The sequence below is a fragment of the Achroia grisella genome, unplaced genomic scaffold, assembly GCF_030625045.1.
Source record: "Achroia grisella isolate CSIRO2021 unplaced genomic scaffold, CSIRO_AGI_Agris_v1 utg413, whole genome shotgun sequence".
Classification (NCBI taxonomy): domain Eukaryota; kingdom Metazoa; phylum Arthropoda; class Insecta; order Lepidoptera; family Pyralidae; genus Achroia; species Achroia grisella.
Window position 1 is genome coordinate 1,713,741 of NW_026712846.1, and position 20,708 is coordinate 1,734,448.

Below are 20,708 nucleotides of genomic sequence, written 5' to 3' on the forward strand. Positions count from 1 at the left end.
TGTTTGATATTTACTCGGCTGATTATATTATAAAAGAAAAATATACATCTTTTTTTCTAGGAATGCTATTTAGGTATCACTTTCCACAGCTAATTAGTGCGAAATAGGTCGCCCTAACAATAAGATGAGACCTGCCTCACATCATCAACAGAGCTCGCCAATGCTTTCGGACTCACGATAAAAAGTAAACCGGTCGTGTTTGTATTCTATCGTATTATTATTATATATATTGCAGGATGCCGATAATGAGAATACACCGTGTGTTTTTTAGTAAAAATCCATATCCCCTCGTTGCTTGTCCGGCGGGGGACTGTCTGGAAGATTTTAACGATATACGATAAAAAAGACCTTATCGTATATCTTTGAACAATTTGTATTTTTTATATACGCAAAAAAGATCTTTTTCTAATTGTATACAAAGTTAAAAAAAATACAGGATGATATATTTGTACTTGTGACTGCAGCTGATTAAAAGATTAAAAATTGGATTATTGGGTAAATTTTAACATGGTAATCCAAACTGCAAGTTTGTTATATATTTTATATTATAGTTGCTGTAGCATGTAGCTGACAGACCTACATGGTGACACACCAAGGAGGACAACGAAGATATACCATCATGAAAGTCACGACCAGAGTGTTCACCAAGATTGAACAACTAAAGAAGAATTAACACAGGTATATATATATAGGCAGCGTTTTATAATCATTTGATCAGTGGATATCCTATATAGAACCACTGATAACATAATATTACATAATAGAACTAACCAGCCAACAATCAAGATAGCCATTAAATGGCTGGAATAGTGATAACGATGGATCTAATTTTAGACACAATTTCAAGGTTTCCTCAAACTAAATGAAGCAATTCACTATAAACGACTTGATGATCAGGACTATTCTCAAGGGATAATAGCTGATACGGTCAGGGGTTCCGATGGCATGTAATGTATATATTGATTGCTATTACGTTGCAATATACCTATATCAATACCTAAGAGAATGTATCTATTTATATGGAATACAAATATTATACATATTTGTTTATATGTAACAATTAATACAAAATTTCAGTGTTCGATAATTTTTAAATCAACTATTAATGCATGACAGGTTTCACACGATAATGTCATCTTCATAGTGCTGTTTATATACATATGCTACAGTCACCGCTTACAATAATCTTACCTATTCAAATTAAAAATAAATGTAACTTCCAAGGGACTATATGAACCGTCGACCTAACAGGTCAAACATTTTTCACAGAAGAACCAATAGTCTCTTTATGAGTCTTTTCTCCTCAATCATCACGCATTATTTACCATCATCATCATCACCCTCGTCATTTCAACCCAGAAGACGTCCACTGTTGAACTAAGGCCTTCCCTAAAAATCTCCGCGATGCGACGATCTGTCCCGCGCTGTATTATTTATATCATACAGAAAATATATAATATCTGTTAATTTTGTTGATGGTTTATTTAGAATAAACATGCTTTGACAGACATAATGAGTAGCGGGTGATGTCATACACTTAGTAGAGGTGCTTTGGAAGATAACAACTAGGGTGGGTCCTTTCAAGAAAATTAGGTACTAGATTCTCGACCTGCGTAATGATGAGTCGGAAATAAATAGCTCTTACTCTATTTATTTCCGACTCATCGAGTGAAATTTATGTACCTAAGTGAATTCTACCAATTTTCAAAGCTATTAGGAGAAAACTGTTTCATACTGTTTTTTTTTTCTTTAGGGACCTTTGTGCAAACTAAAAATACATGGCAGTTTCAATGTACCCTAAAACTAATACCACAGATAAGATAATATTACATACCTATTCAAATTGCAAAAAAGTGATCAAAATCAAGTGCCTTAGCCGAACTATGCCAATTTTAAATTGTGAAAGACCTATATATGATTGGAAATAATATTGTGTAATATGTATACATACAAAACAGACACCAATGCAAACGTTCATTTTAATTTCAATTGAAAAAAATATCTAATACATAAACTAAGTAATCAGTACTGGTTTCGTTATGTTTATTTTGAATGTATGGTACAGACAGTAAAAGAAAGAATAATTACGTAAAATCATAATGAAAAACCCAACGAAATCCATCACGAAAAAATAAATGAACAAACCGACGGTAGATGGTACAAGTTACTCACGTAATGAATATTAAATATACAAAGCCTTGGAACAAACAGAAACGTTTATAAACGTATATATTATATAACTGAAAAAAATATTTATGAATAGTAGGTACGGTTTTCCTTTGGCATTACCTTTCACAATGTAACTCAAAGTACTGATTTATGTAGATAATAGTATCACGAAATGCGAAACTTTAGTCACGATAACTATTGTCGATGTGATTAGTTACTGTTTAAATGCGAATACGTTTAGAACTAAGCAACATTTTATTAGGCCATGTTCAAAATTGTCATTATTCTATTACTGTTCTACAATTATGAAGCTGAAACAACATTGAATCCTAACGGTCCAACGGTCATCAATGATTTTAAAAACTGCATAATCAATATAATGGAACTGCATTTTACAAAACCAGGTTTTCTGATTTTTGCAAACACAAATACTATGAGCACTGCAGTTGTAAATATTAGAGCAGAACTATTGAAATATGTTCACAGAGATCTTAAATATACAGTTGAAATTGCTAGTCCATTTCATTCAAAACCAATTTGTGACCAAGAATATATGGGGGAACATTTTCACTTGGAACATTATGAAGCAATCCCTGTTGCCGATTATTACATTATTATAATCGATACCTATGAAACCTTCAATCATCTAGCCAGTAAACTAATTCGTTCAAGAAACTGGAATCCAAAAGCAAAATTTATAACACTACTATACAATTTTTCTGGCAGTAAAAACTATATAAAGCAAGTGGAAAGTATTTTAACATGCTTATTCAAATTTAATGCAATCAATATTATAGTTATTGTTCCCGAAGAAAATAATATACGAAAATCGGCGATATTAAGTTGGCGTCCTTACGATCCACCAAAACACTGCGGATATTTTAATGAAACTGCTGTAGGTAGATTGATCGTACAAAATTTTTGTGAGAAAGGAACCTTGAAGTATGACAATCAAATATTCGAGGAAAAAGTTCCCCATAATATGTCAGGATGTCGGATACATATACTAGCTATTCAACGGCAACCATTTATTAGTGCAGCAGAACATGACCCTGGTATAGAAAAAAAATTGATAGACCAGGTACTTGGACAAATGAATATAATTACAGAAACTGAAATTATTGAAGAGTATAGAGGAGAAAGGGACAGTAATGGTCTGTGGGATGGTGCACTGAAATTATTGGTGGCAAAAAAGGCGCAAATACTTTTAGGAGGAATATTTCCAGACTTTGATGTTCATGAGGATTTTGAGTATAGTACGTGGTACTTAGCGGATACTTATACATGGGTTGTACCTCGAGCTTACCCATCACCAAATTCAGTAGCTCTTGTAATAATTTTTCAGAGATTTGTTTGGTGTTGTTTCATAATAGTCTTTATTACATGTGTCTTTATTTGGAAGGTGTTGGGACATTTGAGCGGTGATACTCCTTATAATAGACTTTTTCGGCATTGTTTTCTTAATACATGGCTTTGCACATTAGGATTTACTTCATACAAGCGTCCAACTAAACAGGCGTTACGAATTTTTTACGTTTCATTCAACCTGTATTGTGTATTAACAGTAACTGCCTACAATACTCAATTAATAGATGTCTTAAGAAATCCGACATCCGAATATCAAATTCAGACAGTTGAAGAGCTTGCTGAGAGTGATTTGAAAATGGGTGGTCTTGAAGAATTGAGAGATTTGTTTATTAACTCGAGTGACCCTTTCGATTATTACATTGGAGAGCAATGGATCAGTATCAACAATATAACTCAAGCATTAATTGATGTAGTAATCCATAGAAATTTCTCGCTTCTATGCAGTCGTCTGCAGTTGGCTCATGTATCTGCTATAATGCCTGAACTCAGTGACAGTTTTGGGAATTTCAAATATTACACTTTTGATTTAGATATGTTTTCTGTTCCTTTGGAAATGTTAGCCTTAAAAGGATTTGCTTTGACTGATAAATTCTCCACTATTTTAAGTGCTTATAAACAAAACGGTATAAATTCTGCAGTTAGACGTGAATTTGCATCTGTTAACAAAAGAAGACGAGCTAGTTTATTGCGTATGTTAGGTGTTGAGACAACAGAAATTAGTCCATTATCGACTGAACATCTCCAGGGTGGGTTTGTAGTACTAATTTCAGGATTTATCACTGGTTTTCTAGTACTATTGATTGAAATTGCATATAAAAATGATGTTGTGAGAATCATCAGGCTAAGGTATAAAAAATACTTGAAAAATGATTAAATCTATTAAAATAACTATAATAATATTTAATTCATTGTAAACTAAGGATACTTCATTAGATATTTATATATTTTAGAAATTAAACTAGTACTTTTAAACAAAACATTTATTACCAAGAATAAGTAATACTATAGTCTTAATTAATACAATGACAATATTGTTTATATTTACATCTATAAGTATACATTATCTTAATATTAAAGACTAGTAACTATTAATATAACTAATTTGGAATCTCGCATATCTGAATCTCAATAATAAAAAATTAAACCAATTATTACATCGAATGTGTATTTTATTGAAAAAAATTTTATTCCATGTTAATAGTGCAAAAAATCTCATTGTATCCATTTGTATTAATCTTATAATTATTATATTATTTAGCAATTTTACACCAATTTATTTGTAATTATTTCAAACATTGTAGACATTTGTCAAACTTATATCTGCCTAATTTAGCAGTGTTGTTTTTATTACTATTATATTAAGTATGTAATTGCATTTTGTATATATTACTAATCTATTGGAATTGTCTATATTTCATACCGAAATGATCACAACAAAAAATTTACATAAATTCTTATTAATTCTATGCATGATCAGTCCAATGTATTTTAATATTTTCAATATATTCTGTTTGTTATTTACATTAATTTTTAAGAAATATACATATAATTTATTTACGTTATAATTTCTCACCGTCCAATTCTTGGACGTTATAATAGGAATGATCTGGGAATCTTTCAAGTTCAATATAATCCATTTCAGTACACAATAGTCGTTCTAGCATAGTGACCACTTCCTTGAAATCTGGCCTAGCTGGTGGTTCCGCCTCCCAACAGTAGTACATGATGTTGTAAAGCTCCCTCCGACAGTGTTCTGGCTTTTCTAGACGATACCCATCACGGACCTGTGAAATTGTTTTTAAAGTTTTAGTACAAAAAGGCCTAGGTGTTCTGTAATGACAAATAGATGTAATTATCTGACGAAGAAATGTAGGTTTAGATCAGAGTTAACAATTGTCTATTGCAAATTAATAAAATGAATGATGCACGGATTGAGGGTAAATTTACCGACGCCGTGACATGTCTCTTTTTATTGAAGTTTTAATACAAAAGGCACAGTCAGACAGAGTTAAAAAGATCATAAATTATTGGACGAAGAAGTCAAGAGTCTCCACACTCGAGAAGTACCTACTGAAAACTTATGTTAAGATGTTCATAAAGTGAATGAAACAAGGATTGAGGTAATGTTACCGTCGTAGACTTAGTGGAATATCGCATCAAGGTCTCTGTCTCGAGTCTTTCTACCGATAAGCTCAGCTATGTTCTGATTTGAAGGGTAAAGTATTGCAGTGAAATTACTGGGTAGAAGTATGATACCTTAATCCTCAGGAAAGGCAATGCATGATCTACCACGAGCGAGAAGTAATAACGTTATGTCCTTGGTGCTCTTGTGGTATGTGTAATATATGGATGACGGTTAACAAGTTTATTCAGTTGTATTTTGTAATTATCTTACTATATTTTACTAATTTTAAATAACGCGATAGTTTGTGAGTATGAATGGATGGACATTTGTTACACTTTCAAGTAAAAACTACGGAAAGGATTTTGATGTAACTTTACAGTAATATACATTAGAACACATAGGTTATAATATAAAAAGATATGTAAATTGGCCGTAATACAATGATAAATGTCAAAGTTAATGTGATGCAGACGAAGTTGCGCAGGTCAGCTAGTGTGATTATAATGGCAAACTTGTGTTTGATGATGAAATGTTTCATGTTCTAGCTACAAATTCTCTACAGTAAAGAGAATACAGAGAAAATAATTATAAGTAGCTTCGTTGTGCAGCACAGAGAAAATGTAAAGTCGTTGTCGAGTAATCCACTATATACTTTGTGTACAATGAAGCCAGTCAAGATATTTTGTTACAATTCATACTGTCAAGCGGCGAGATTAATTCTCTCTATTTGACTTTTCGTTTAATTAACTGGCTTGTTGTAATTTATTTTTCTAATCCCTACAAATACTTTATAAATATGCATGTGTGTGTGTTTATACTGAATTAATTTAGATATTTATTTAAGTTTATTATTTAATTATATATAATTGGGAGCAGGATTGCCAACAACGTACCAAGTCAGGTTGACCTCCACGCAGTCACCCTGGAAACTATCGTGATAAATTTCTGGTCAATTTGTCACGATAGGCCAACTGAACCGACCTCATGCTCATCTCATCATCCTCCACTGGTGGTAAACCGTAAACCGTTAGTGCAGGCGGTTGTATCATTCCATAATTATCCATAAAAAAAACTATCGTTTATTGTATCGCGATAGCCCGTGCTCTATCGATTGGCTAATTTCATTCGTGTCGATTTGTCAGATAGGTAGGCTATCTGACAAATCGACACAAATGAAGTTGACACAAATTGGATACCAAACCAAATTCATTAATTTATTCTTGAAATGTCTGTTACTAACATACGTGAGTAGTTGTAGTGCGGATATAATAATTAAAAACTTTACTGAATACAATTAATTAGTTTGTTTGTTCAAGACCCTTTCGGCCGCCATAGAAATAGGTTTCGCAACTAATTTTAACATTTTCTAATGTAGCAACCGGTTTTATTCTTGCTATTTATTCTGCGATATTCATTATATAAATCAGAAAATTCATCTCCCATACATATATGATGTTACCATCCGAAGCCGGATACATATCATCATATTATCGGAAGAATTACAAGATTAACTTTTCTAAATATAATCCTACCCTACCTACTACACCATAGTGTGCTCTGAAAAGCCAAAAAATATTTACCTTCCGCATCACATCTCCAGCTGATAATCCTGGATACGGAGTGGACCCGAGAGTCACAATCTCCCACAGCAGCACACCAAAACTCCATATATCTGACTTCACGCTGAAGATGTCATCGTAGAGCGATTCAGGCGCCATCCATCTTAGAAAAAAATATTATTATTTATTAACAAACATTCATATTGGAAAGCCTATAAGTAATAGTATATCCTAGGTCTCCGAACTTCCGCTCATCATATTGCTGGAAGTTCGGAGACGCGCTACATCTTTATTTTAGTTTGGAATGTATTTTAAATTAGCCTTCTAAAGGTTATAGCGTAATGTATCTAGGGATATCTATGGTGCATGGCAACTTAGTCCTTAGGTATTGGATATACATAAAAAAACAATAAAATCCAACTGTTAGTTCACACATACACACGCACGCACACACGGAGACAAATTTCAGCGAAAGATTACTAAGATTTCGTGGAATAGGTTACGTTTTATTTTTTTCTATTTACTAGATTTAAACTAGAAATCAAACACTTCAACTTGATGTTTTTAGTTTTAACGAAAATATTTAATATATGAATATGAGTAAATAAAAAACTTCCCAGAATTCAGAACCCTGTCTATTAAAAAATTCGGATGAATTTTCAACTGACGTCACCTTTCGGATATAACACATGTAATTTCCATGTAGATCGAGTTATTGATAGCGTACCTTATTCATAATTCTACGTCCGTTATGTACCGTAAGATTTTAATAAAAATATATTTATTCTGGCTGTATTATTACTAATAAATCCAAGGTAGACTTTGTATAAAGTCGCCTGAGTATCTTTGCTACCTTTTATCTATTCTTTTAATGGATGATTATGAAATGATGCACCCGCCTGCGCTAACGGAATAAGCTGGCGGGGCACCAGTAGTGGGTCATATAATGAGTTTGATGACAGTTATGTTACCCTATCCAGACAAATTGATCAGGAATTTATCGCAACGATTTCCAAAGGCAAAAATGCTGATTTTGCTTCAGAGAGAACGGTACCTTGTAAATATATAAGTAGGTAAAACTAATTAAAGCAATCCCTAACAAGTAATACTACTGGCTCGATAAAATCGGCGTAGGCATTTGGCGATCTCCGAAGCGAGACGTTAGGCGTTGAAAAAGAGGCAAAAAAACGAAAAAAACTCAAGAAACTCAGAATAGTTTTTCTTTCTTGTTAAAACTTTTGTAACAAGAGCGATGAAGAGTAATGTCGAAGAGTAGTCCTTTAAATTGATTACAAAATGAATATTGAGTTTACCGAATCTTTCTAGAAGAATACGATTAGAAGTTTATAGTTACAATGAGATCAAGAAATATTTATTGAACAGAAAACTTTATTTAAGTTATTAGCCTACTAGTGAATAGGCCGATTACAAATAAATACGATAAGGAAGAATCAGATGATGATTTGCCTACTAGTGACTCATCCCAGTTTTTGGCGTTGAAAATGCTAAGATAGCCACACACACGAAAGTGTACCTTGATATAAATTATATATATAACTAGCTGTGTCCGCGACTTCGTCCGCATGGACCGATAGTGACCGAGCATAAAATATTTTATAATTTTACCTAAAAAATGAAAGAAAAAAGTTTTTGCGTTCTAGCTACAAAATTTCATCCCCTACCGCCTCACTTCCGATGATCGAGGGTTCGATGTTTCCCACGGTACAAACATATTATTATATTCGTGAGTAGGACTGTTTGTATTGGTTAGCGTATTTTATATGTATAATATGTATGTATTTACGGAAAAAAGTCTAGTATAACCCATAACACAAGATTTGACTAGCTTAACTTGAATTGTCCTGAGAGTATTATTATTATTATTTTGTATTTCTCTTCATTCATTATTTGAATCTATTGCAAAACAAAAAATATTTACACATATTCTTTATTGCAGTTAAATTCATTTGTAGATATATTAATTAGAACTAATGTTAACAAAGAAGAAGGACTTATCTCTAAAAGAGATCTCTTGCAATCAACCCAATACAGCGTGACATAGGAAGTCTTGAGTGGGTCAAATTGTGCAAATAATATAAATGTCATTATTAAAACTAAACATAAAACTATAATGTCCAAATTACAAATACCATTTTGTAATATCAAAAATCTCTTTCACGTAAAGAAAGGTGCATTTGTGAGTAACCTAGATTATTCCACGCAGTGTCTCGTGTATCTCCTAGTATTTGATAAAATCTCAGATTACCTGATAGGCAACCGGCCATCGCTTTTCCTTTCATACACGTGCGTTCCCGCTATGTCTCTCGCGAAGCCAAAGTCAGCTACTTTGCACGTCCTCTCTTCTGTGATAAGCACATTTCTTGCTGCTAAATCTCTGTGGATTATCTGAAAATAACAAATAATTTATACAATGTAAAAAATCTGTATTACAAAATTTTAATTGTTGTTCAAAATATCAAATGTTTATGTTATAATTAATCGGAATTAATATATAAAAAAATATACTGCTATGGTGGCAAACAAGCATACGGCCCATCTGATGGTCAATAGTTACCGTAGCCTATGTACGTCTAAGACACCAGGGTGTTACGTGGGTATTGCCGTCTCTTAAGAAACCGTAATATACACTTCTTGAAAACGCCCATGCTCTAGTCTCGAGAGAATACTTCGGCATGTAGTTCATTTCACAACCTGAGTGAAGCGGGAATATCTCTAATCTTACAATTTTAATATCTGTATACATTTTATTCTGTTTGCATTTGTTATTTTTTTAATTGTTTAAAAGATCATGACAAGGACATTGTAATCCATTGCCTCGAAACAGATAAGCCACTACCATAGCAGTTAAAATAAATAGGGTTTACCACAACAAAGAGGGCTACTTAAGACATTCGCACTTCATTTAAGTGTCCATTATACTTTATTGTTACAGTGGCTTAATTTTATAAAGTGTTCTCGGATTTAATCTGAGGGAATTATTATTAATCTCTTTTAATGCAAATAATTCCAAGAATAAATATTAGACTAATGAAAATGTTGACTTTTTTCTGACGAATATTTACAAATATAACCAAACAAATAGTATTTCTCGAGAAGAACTTAAAATATAGGGTGCTCATAGTACTGTAGTATTTTTAATTTAGAAATCAGTATTTTAAATTCTAATTGTGGACTATAAAGTATAAAGTTGTCTGGCTGACTATCAATGTATAGGAAGTACTAAACATTTTTGTAAGGAATACACGTAAGACATGTAAACTAACAATATAAATAACGAGGTTCACAGAACTAAATCAGAAGTTAATCGAGAAACCAATTAACCTTTAATTAGTTTCCTATTAGTTTTAGTAGTTGTATCTACGATTGATATGATATATATATACATACGTCGATTATTTATGGTCGTATATTCGATCGTATTGGGAAGTTTTATATTTCGACAGAATATGAACCCACCATCTAATTCTTTTATATTACAACACTGAATCACAGCGCTATCTAAATATTTGAATAGTAGGTGTTTGTTGTTGAACTTTATATTATTAAAATAAATAATATTTCTAAAATAAAAGTAGATTAAGTTACTCCTTATAACATTAGCTATTTGCGAGTAAATAAGTAAGCCGCGTCATAATCGCTTAAGTCGTTTCAGAGATTATCAAGAGCAAACAGAGAGACAAAAATTTTAAAATTTGAATTGCATTTAATCAAAAATTTGAAATTACGAACAGACAAATCACTTTTACTGATTTGTATAGATTTATTAATATATATAAAAAGTGAAAACTTTCTACTACTTTTTACGAAAAATATGCGGACGGAGAAAGAAGTATGAAATTTGGGAGGGTTAAAAATTTAAGTGAGCGCAGAAGTTTTAATTTTTTTTAAACAATGCTTATGAATGCTTTAAATTAAATAGATAGCAAGTGTAAATACGACCCTAACTCGTTTAAGAGTTATGGTTGAATTTACCATAAATAAAAGTATGTATAGTCTTACCCCTTTAGAACTAAGGAAATCCATCCCTCTTGCCACTTGGAATGCGAAGTGAGTCAGATCTCTTGACGTAAGGAATTGACTTCCACCATGGGTATTTCCATAATGTCTTTCGGCTCTTGAATCGCGAAGGAACTGTTGCAATTTGCCAAGACTAACAAACTCCATGATCACAAATGTTGGTTCCTGGAAAAGGACAATAGACAATAACAATAATAATATTTTGGACCATCACACAGCGCCATCTGGTCTCAAACTAATTCAGCTTGATTTATACCAGAAAACTAATAAATACATAAACACACACCTATTATTTTTGTAAAAACTTACCTAACATACACAGAACAATACAAATAGTTATGCTCATGAACACAATCATTTGTACCGTGCGGGGAATTGAACCCGCGCCGATTGGAAGTAAAGCAATGTGCTACATCGGAAATAACCACTAGAATACCGAGGTTATCATTTACTACACAAACTACTTACATTACTTCCGATGTTCCCGGATTAGATTCCTTGTACGTGCAATATTTGTATTTATGAGTATGATTGTTTGTATTGGTGTGGGTGTATGTATTTAAAAAAAATGTGTTTACGTATTTATCAATTGTCTGGTCAAATATATATTATTGTGCCCACACTTGTAATATTTCTGTCAACACTCGAGACCCTTCCATTATTAGTACCTCTCCAGATAACATAGATATAGTAGTCAGTCCACGTTACGACTCCGCGCCGAATATACGCGTTACTAATAAGCCATGTAGCACACAATTTATTTGAAAGCTTTATTTATACAGTAATAAAAAATATATATACTGGGACAATAAACCTGAAAACTTTAAAAAATATAATATACTTAATAACTAAAAGATATTATTAAAAGGAGTCCCTTTAGGCAAGGTTCCGAAGATAATAATAATAAATAAATTATATAGCGACACCTCATTACAACATATACGAGTACATATATCGCTAAATACAGTTTTGAGGTAATAACCATCGCACTAAATTATCAAGTTGTTGAAGTATTGATACAACAATAAAGTTTTAGAGCACATTTAAAACGTATAAACGTGAGGTCAATTATCCTTGTAATTGACCTGACCCTGACACGAAATTATACACCTCCACTTTGACTATAATCTCAATAATCTCCTTAGTGAGGTATTAAATTATCTAATATTGGATGGGAATAAAATGTGAACCTATATAACTATATTATTACATTATTTCTGAACTACTTATGTATCATGGTAATATAGGTCATACATATACATATATAAAAAACTCATAGATGACCTATTTCTCATTATATTTTCGGCCTCGGTTGTCTAGCGGTTTAACACACTGCTTCAATTCCGATGGTCGCGGGTTCGATTCTTCGCACGATACTAACTTTTGTATACATGAGTATGATTGTTTGGTGTGTTTTCTATGTATACATGCTATGTATGTATATACAAAAAAAAAAGGTATCTATGTATTTATATCAGTTGTCTAGTACCCAAACACAAACTCTGCTTAGCTTGGGACTAGATGACGCTGTGTGAATTGTCCAGGCATATTACTATAATTATTTTATTATTGCTAACATAAATAGCCTAATACGAACCTTCTCAGTACAGCAACCGATAAGCCGTACCACATTAGGATGGGGGCCTAAGTTCTTCATCACAAGTAACTCCTGCAATAAGTCAGTCTTTTCTTTTTCCGATGCATTCTCTTTTAGTGTCTTCACTGCTACTGTTTGTTCCCCTTTCTTGCCTGGAAATTTAATATACTTATCAATAGATTATGTAGATGCAGTAGAATAATCTAAAAAAATAAATAATTTTTTAATAGTGTTTATTTATTGTCTAGCATTTTATCAGATAATTGGGATGAAATTATCACAGAAAATGTTATTAAATGGCCAACATATAGGCTAATGAAAGTTGAGAAAAATACCCCGAAAAGGACGAAATTTATAGGGAAAGGGACGAAAATAAAGGGAATTAATTTTATAAATAGTTTCTATACGCCAGCTATCATTGTATTAATTAGTTCGTTGATCAAATATTAGATGGCGCTATATGGAAATCTTATTGTTGTTATCTGATTTGTTAATCATAGATGACGCCGGCGCCGTCAGCCTGAGGTTTGGTAAACGTTGGCAGTCAGCCTTTGAATAAGGGCGAGCACAATAGATCTATATAGATAGCAGTGTTACAAGAAAAAAAGGCTCAGACTCCACAAGTTATGGGAGAATTTATAAAATAAAATCTTACCATCAATATCGATGGCTTGGGCTCGCCAGACCTGCCCGAACGCACCCTCTCCAACTATATTGAAAATCCTCAATCGGTGTCGAGGAAATTCCCATTCATCAGGAGGTTCTTCTTTCGTAATGGTCGTCTCTTCCGAAAGCTGAAATAATAACAATAAAATATCTTGACTGTTCTCAATTGCATGATATTATATATCTAGAATATGTAAATATGAATATAGTTAACGAAGAATTATGGTCTCTACCGCTTTTTACCTTCAACAATCAAATACAGTGAAATTTCATAGAAATATTCGCAAAGACATGTTAGAAATAATGCACAGATTTTTTACCAGAAAAGGACTTCTTAATTGTTTCTTTTTTCAATTTTAAATATTTGAAATCTAGAGCCTACATTTTCAGGTACAGAGATATATAATATAGAATACCTGTATAAATAAATAAAAATGTAAAATTAGTCCATTAGTTTAGATTACCTGAACTGAAATTATTGAACAATAAAGTTAAAAAGAGATATAAAAATTATATAAATAAGTGGTCTTCCATGTTAATAAAAAAAAATGTTTTACAGAGATTATTTATGTTAGTTTATCATTCTAGATTTGTCTGTGTCTTTGTTTACTTTCGCACGGTACGAACATTTGTATTTCAGAGTACGATGGTTTGTATCGGTCTACATATATTATGTAAGTATTATATTTAATATATATAATCTTAAAAATATAATACCCATGACACAAGCTCTGCTTAGCTTAGAACTAGATAGTGATGTGCGAATTGTTTTATTAATACATAATATATTAAATTATATACTAGTGATTTCTTTACCCGAACAAAATATTGCCTTTTGACTTACCTATTGCATACATCTAATGCGGTTACATACCGGATTTCAACAATATGTAAAGAATATCTCATTATCTAAGTACTAACTACATATGATATATATTACACTATTGTTTTAATGAATATGAATGTTTGTATTTTCGGAGAAACAATCCCGCTACAGTTGAAAAGTTAGATATACTCGTACTCGTAACGTACGGTTACCGGGTGAGCAAACCGCTACGGCTTTCTGCAATTACTTTGTGGATTTCCTTTTATTTTAATGAAATGTTAAGATTTCTATACGTCAAATATCTAATCATTAAAAGTAGTTAAATATTTCTTTGGTATATGGTTATTGATTTGGGATTATTGAATATTCTTGGGGATGTTTACAATAGTTATTTAAATTATATAGGGAGTAAAAACTACGTAATATAAAGGTATATATACCGCGTCGTATGGATATAGTATGTTGTAAAATTTCAAAAACTATGCGCGGCTAATTCTAAGAGTCATAATTATATGGATGTGGTTCCTGTGAACAAATAATATGCTATCTGATTCAGACAATTCATTTAAATCAGCAGTTTTCGTTTTGACCAACTGTTCCTTCCACCCTGTATAGTATAATATTAAGAACATGTATAACAGTTGAATATGAGTGATTAGTGGATGATGTAACCTACATCATATTACGTAAATTCAGTTGTGGGTTCTAGAACAAACACACCTGATGTAAATGGTAGTTAATTCTAATGAACAATGAGCTAAATTAATTGTAGGTGAATATGATATTGCTATATATTGATAATAACAGACCTTTGAATATACCTAATTAGAATCTGTTAATTAGCATTAGCGAAACAGGAGTATCAGATTAACAATTGCTAAACCGCTGTTGGGTTTGTTAGACCCAGTTAACTCAAAATTAAAAACATTTATTCATATTGCCTCGGTAGTCTAGCGGTTTAGCACGTCGCTTTATTTCCTATGGTCTCGGGTTCTATTCCTAGCACGGTGTAAACATTTGTATTCTTGAGTATGATTTTTTGTATCGGTCTGGGTAGAAAACACCCAGACCGATACAAAATGTGTATATTATGTATGTATTCACAAAAAAGAAACTAGGTATTTATATCAGTTGTCTGGTAACACGGTAAGCAAAGGATTACCGTCGGACTGGATGGCATTGTGTCCCAGGTTATATATTTATTCATATAGCGTTTAGATTTATGTATGTATGTATATTATTATTATATGTATATACAATTATGTTTATATATATATATAGGTATCCGTAGAATACCAGCGCCATGGCACCTCGTCACGGCAAATGGCGGATGGAGACATGCTATTTGGTACCACAATTTATGATCCAAATTATATTTAATAACTTCTTTTTGTTGTATATTTTAAGTATATAAAATATAGTACTTTCTTTCTTTTCTTTTATATACATATCTTATGCACGTTATAATTTTTTATCACTATCCCTACTGTCCAGTTCAGATAGCTACTTCAGTTGAGAATTAGCTATAAATTCTACTACCGGTACACTTTTTTCAATTTATAAAATTTAGTATATTTTAATCTTTAAATATGGTATTACATAGCGCTTAAGTAGTGTAATTGTATAACATATTTAAAAACAGAAATCCTTTCTCTCAACAATTTGTGACCCAGGTTCATACCTTCAAACCTGGATGTTTTCTACCCAAAATTCACATGTAATTTCAATTTGTGGACAAAATAGTTTAATTGATAGATTGTTAGTGTAAATTGTTATAATTAAATTGACTACTAGTAGCTGTCACATTTTATTTGGACATCATATCGGTGATAATTAAAAAATAATTGAAACCAATCGTAGTAATTGATTTCAAAATAAGCTAAATAAGACAATAATAACAATGGAGTACATTTGCTCTTTATAATAATTCTTCGTCATTTATTTTAATATGATACAGCTGTGCTTGCTGTTTCACCCGCATGACATTTATAGCCCGTGTTATTCTGATTCATAAGCTATATTACTGTGAAGTTTCATCAAAATCTGTTCAGTAGATTTTTCGTGAAAGAGTAACAAACATTCATCCAACCATCTATCAATCCATACTCACAAATTTTCGCGTTTATAATATTAGTAAGAATAAAATTTACCCTATTACTGACAATCACTGTCTCATAATTTTCGAAAATATATGTAGCAATACTTGTATGTACTTGTGTATGGTACCCGGTAGTGAGTATTTATAGTTCAATGCGGATCCTAAAATGTTAAGGTTATTTCCTAGTATATAATTAGCATGCAAGCATAGTTCTTATAAGGTATCATCATCATCTCTTCTTCCTTATCCCATTCATTTGTGCTCGGTGTAATATGTTTTTTTTCCATTCATCCCTGTTTGCAGTCATCTCGTCATCTTTCACACAGTCCCATCCATTTCTTTTTCAGCCTTCCTCTGTCTTTATGACATGCATTCTTATAATATACCATTAAATGAAATCAACTAATCTTATTATGACCTCATTATTAAAGGGTAATCGTTAAACTTTGATTTCAAAACGCAATACAACTGTTTGTAGAAACTGTTTATTTAATTGATTGACTAAGTATTCTGGTATATGGGTGACAATAATATAAACAATTCGTCAATAGCCTAGTTAAATTTTATGGAATGTATATCAATTTTATTTGCGATAATTTCTAGTTCAATTTCTTTTATTTGTCAATTATAATTGAGTTTTGAGAACGTTTCGAAAGCAAGTCATTGTGGGGCGATTAGATTCAATGTTAGGCTTTCGTATAATATGAAATTATTTTACATTTGCAATTATATTCATATATCAACCTAAGCCCACGACTTCGTACACTTGATTTTATGATTAGTGAAAAATTACAGACAAATCAGTTAAGCCGTTTCAAAACGTACAAACACACATGCCACATAAAATTTGACACGGTTTAAAACAACGTTTTACTTCACATGGACGCGGGTTCGAGTCCTCGCATGGTACAAACATTTCTATTTATAACTATGATTATTTGTATCCATCTGGGTACTATGCATATTATGTACGTATTTAATAAAATCTAAATATATTTATCAGTAGTCTAGTACCTATAACACAAGTTTTGCTTAGCTTGGGACTATATGTGTGATTTGTCCAAAACATTATCATTATTATAAAAAAAATAACAATAATTGTTTTTGGTGACGTAATAATGTTGATAATAATTTCTTCAAAAATATCCTCCAATAATATTTTTTCCCATCTTCCATTTACACACAGAAGTTAGGTACTATTATGGGAAACTGAAACTCGAGGACTGAATTTTATCTTGTATGTATTCGTTTTATGTCAAATTATAAAGAAAATATATCTATTAAAACCAGTACCTACCGACAACAGGTACTATTTTGTTATATGTATAGACTATGACGTAGAGATATTTCAATATAGTGACAAGGGTATCATTCGACTAATTATAATTAATTTGACGTATCTGAAATTATTAAATTATACTGTATTATAATCAAAAGGGACCTCGAGTTACTAAAACGTCTTAATTGTGTACCTAGACTCACGCAGACAGTATTCGTGGAAATGTGGAATGTCTTCTCTTATTCCATTACCGTTTTTGTTTAAATAATTGGAGTGGCATTCTAACTTTAGTAGATACGCACGCTGTCAACTTTTTACAGTCTACTGTAAAAAGTTGACAGCGTGCGTATCTCGGGCTCACCTAATTCATCAGCAGCTTGCTTTGTAAGCTATATTTATGTAGTAGATAATGAATGAGAGACATGAGGTCGCCTGTGAATGGCAAAGCATGAGTTCGCTATACTATATCGCTGATGTCATATGTATGTTCGTAGTGCTGTCCATATATATACTATAAACGACTATTATCGTTTTCCATCATGTAGACCGTCAGTTTGTTTATTTACCAATTTCATAAAATAGTACTGCCTTTCCATGTTCATTCAAACGAAACATAGCTTACGAAGGTAACTTTAATATTAGCTATAATACATTGAATACTTTAAGGTACCCATACAGACGACTTTTTAAAAAATCAATCTCGGTCTGAATCATGCTAATATATTGAGCATTCTATCTTATTATCATTTCTTACATAATAATTTCGGTAAATATATTTATATATAGAAATAAATTCGGTGTCCCTCCCTGTTTACGTCTACTAACATCCATTATCAATATCTACCATAAAACGTAAATTAAATTCACTGTAAATATCCAAATGAACAAAACATTATCTATTGTGTTCCTGTTTACAGAAAGTTATATTGAGGTAACATTTAATTTAATCAACATTCGGTTGACATTTCGGAGATTCCAGCAATTAAAAGTTTGCATCGTTTTGAGCAATTTACTTGTTATGATGAAATGTTTGCATGCCGAGTAGCAAGGTTATATTCTATCACGGAATTTAGACAAGGCATTTGTATTGTTCACTTTAATTAGTTTAAAGATAATGATAACGACAAAATATGTTAGAAACGAGAATTTCAAGCACATGTATAAAACTTTATGAAATCCCAGGCCATGAGTGATTCAAAGCAGATTATAATTACAATGTGGATGATGTTTTGAAAATTATCAATGTTGGAAGGTCATCGACTGACCTGCAAATGATTGTTGTCCCAGGACTCGTAACGGTTGGAGTAAGTTCGAGGACGATTCCACAAGTTTACAGACGAATCTTGTAGGACAATACCACTTGCGTCCTTGCACTGTGGATGACAGGGGTCTCGTTATTTAATATATTTGAAGGAAATGGTGTAATTAATTTTAATTTCTATTAGAACAATCGTGTATATAATGTAACATATAAACATAAAGGATTAGATTATTATTATTATGTTCATAATAAAATATTACTTATATATTGTAAGTAGGTATAATAAAATTAATAGTAGTACTGAATACTAGTCATAATTAGTCCGTTGTGGTAAAAAATCTTGCTAACATGAAATAAAGCATTCTAAAGTTTTGATTAAATGCCCCACTAACAGTGTGTAGGCAATAGACTACTAACCATGTCGTCCTTCTTTCCAGATGATTTGTTTGAACTATTTCTCTTTCTTATAAAGAATATGACCACAGCCACAATTATCACCAAGCAAACTATCGCAATAAACGGTATAACTGTTAATGTAATATCATTATTGGGAGATGGTTCATCAGCTGAAGAATCAGCAATGCTGTTATTCTTTGATAGATCTATATTACTCTCGGTAGGAGTATCGTATGTGGTTCTAAGTGGACTAAGAGTTGTGACTAATGTTGTATCAGGTACTGTGACATCGTCGATAAACTTTTCAGTTGCTTTGGTGGTGCTCTGTGGTATTCTTGTAAACTTTGGTTGGAGTGGTATGGTGGTGTGGTGGAACGGTGGTGCGGGATAGTTGGGTGATAATGCAGGGAATGGTGGCGGGTGTGGTGAATTGGGTCTACGTCCGGAGGGATCGGTCACTGTTGCTAACACTTCTGTCTTCTGTGGTATGGAGCCATCATCTGCTGCTGTCACCCAAAGGGAGTATGAACGATTTTCCTGAAAATAAATACGTGATCAAATAAACATAAAAGATGTGTTTCTATTCTATTGATAAACAGACAGCTCAACAAACATTAGAACTAAAAAGTGAGACAGATAAAAGAATATCTAATATATTTTTATAAATGCAAAATCGTCTGTCAGTTATTGTTAGTGTTACCTTTAACAACTAAACAATTAGATCTTAATAAATTTTAACGAATTTGACATAAACATTACTACGGCTATCTTTGGCTTTTATCTCGAGAAATAATCTAGAGAGTTAAATAGTCCCATATTTAACACCTTAGATTATTAAACTTTGTGTATACGAAATAATCATCGAAAGTAAAAATAAAAAGTAATAGAAAACCCTACAGAAAATGTATGTGTTGAATTTGATTTTTCTATAAAATTATACTATATTGTTAATGAGATATTGTCTGTGTATTCATTGATGTCAATAAGTAACCAATATATCTAACAAATCAGTAAATATATTATAATACCTTATCGATAAGTGTATCGTTAATCGTCACAACTCCAGTTTGAGGGTTGATAGCAAATGGTGCCGGTGCACCTGAGCTCTCCAACCCGAAGGTAGTATTGTGGTTTCCTGTCTTCTCCCTGTGCACCCTGGTCACAACCGAGCCGATGGGGTCTGTGGACGCCACATACCAGTTGCGGTCGACGTGGATGATAGGTGGCAGATTGAACCCCAACGGCAATTGTGTGGATACTGTAAATAAATACCTTAAGTTTAATTTTACAAAATATGGATGTCTCTTGTTGTTACTTTACGAAATC

The 20,708-nt window shown here is 32.1% G+C and overlaps 2 protein-coding genes across 2 annotated transcripts in view; one reads left to right on the plus strand and one right to left on the minus strand.

Moving 5' to 3' along the window:
• Positions 1 to 2,434: 2,434 nt before the first annotated feature.
• LOC131844796 (uncharacterized) lies at positions 2,435 to 4,411 on the plus strand. The gene has a single exon (XM_059193760.1). It carries the CDS (start codon positions 2,435 to 2,437, stop codon positions 4,409 to 4,411), a length of 1,977 nt encoding a protein of 658 aa, XP_059049743.1.
• Positions 4,412 to 5,086: 675 nt separating this feature from the next.
• LOC131844779 (tyrosine kinase receptor Cad96Ca) overlaps positions 5,087 to 20,708 on the minus strand; it is a 37,831-nt gene continuing 22,209 nt past the window's right edge. Inside the window, exons 2-10 of the mRNA XM_059193739.1 lie at positions 20,411 to 20,640; positions 19,404 to 19,919; positions 18,991 to 19,098; positions 13,512 to 13,650; positions 12,857 to 13,008; positions 11,242 to 11,424; positions 9,488 to 9,627; positions 7,243 to 7,384; positions 5,087 to 5,321 (exon numbers count right to left, since the gene is read on the minus strand). Coding sequence (XP_059049722.1) covers positions 5,097 to 5,321; positions 7,243 to 7,384; positions 9,488 to 9,627; positions 11,242 to 11,424; positions 12,857 to 13,008; positions 13,512 to 13,650; positions 18,991 to 19,098; positions 19,404 to 19,919; positions 20,411 to 20,640 — 1,835 coding nt within the window. The 3' untranslated portion in view covers positions 5,087 to 5,096. The remainder of the gene's footprint in view (positions 5,322 to 7,242; positions 7,385 to 9,487; positions 9,628 to 11,241; positions 11,425 to 12,856; positions 13,009 to 13,511; positions 13,651 to 18,990; positions 19,099 to 19,403; positions 19,920 to 20,410; positions 20,641 to 20,708) is intronic.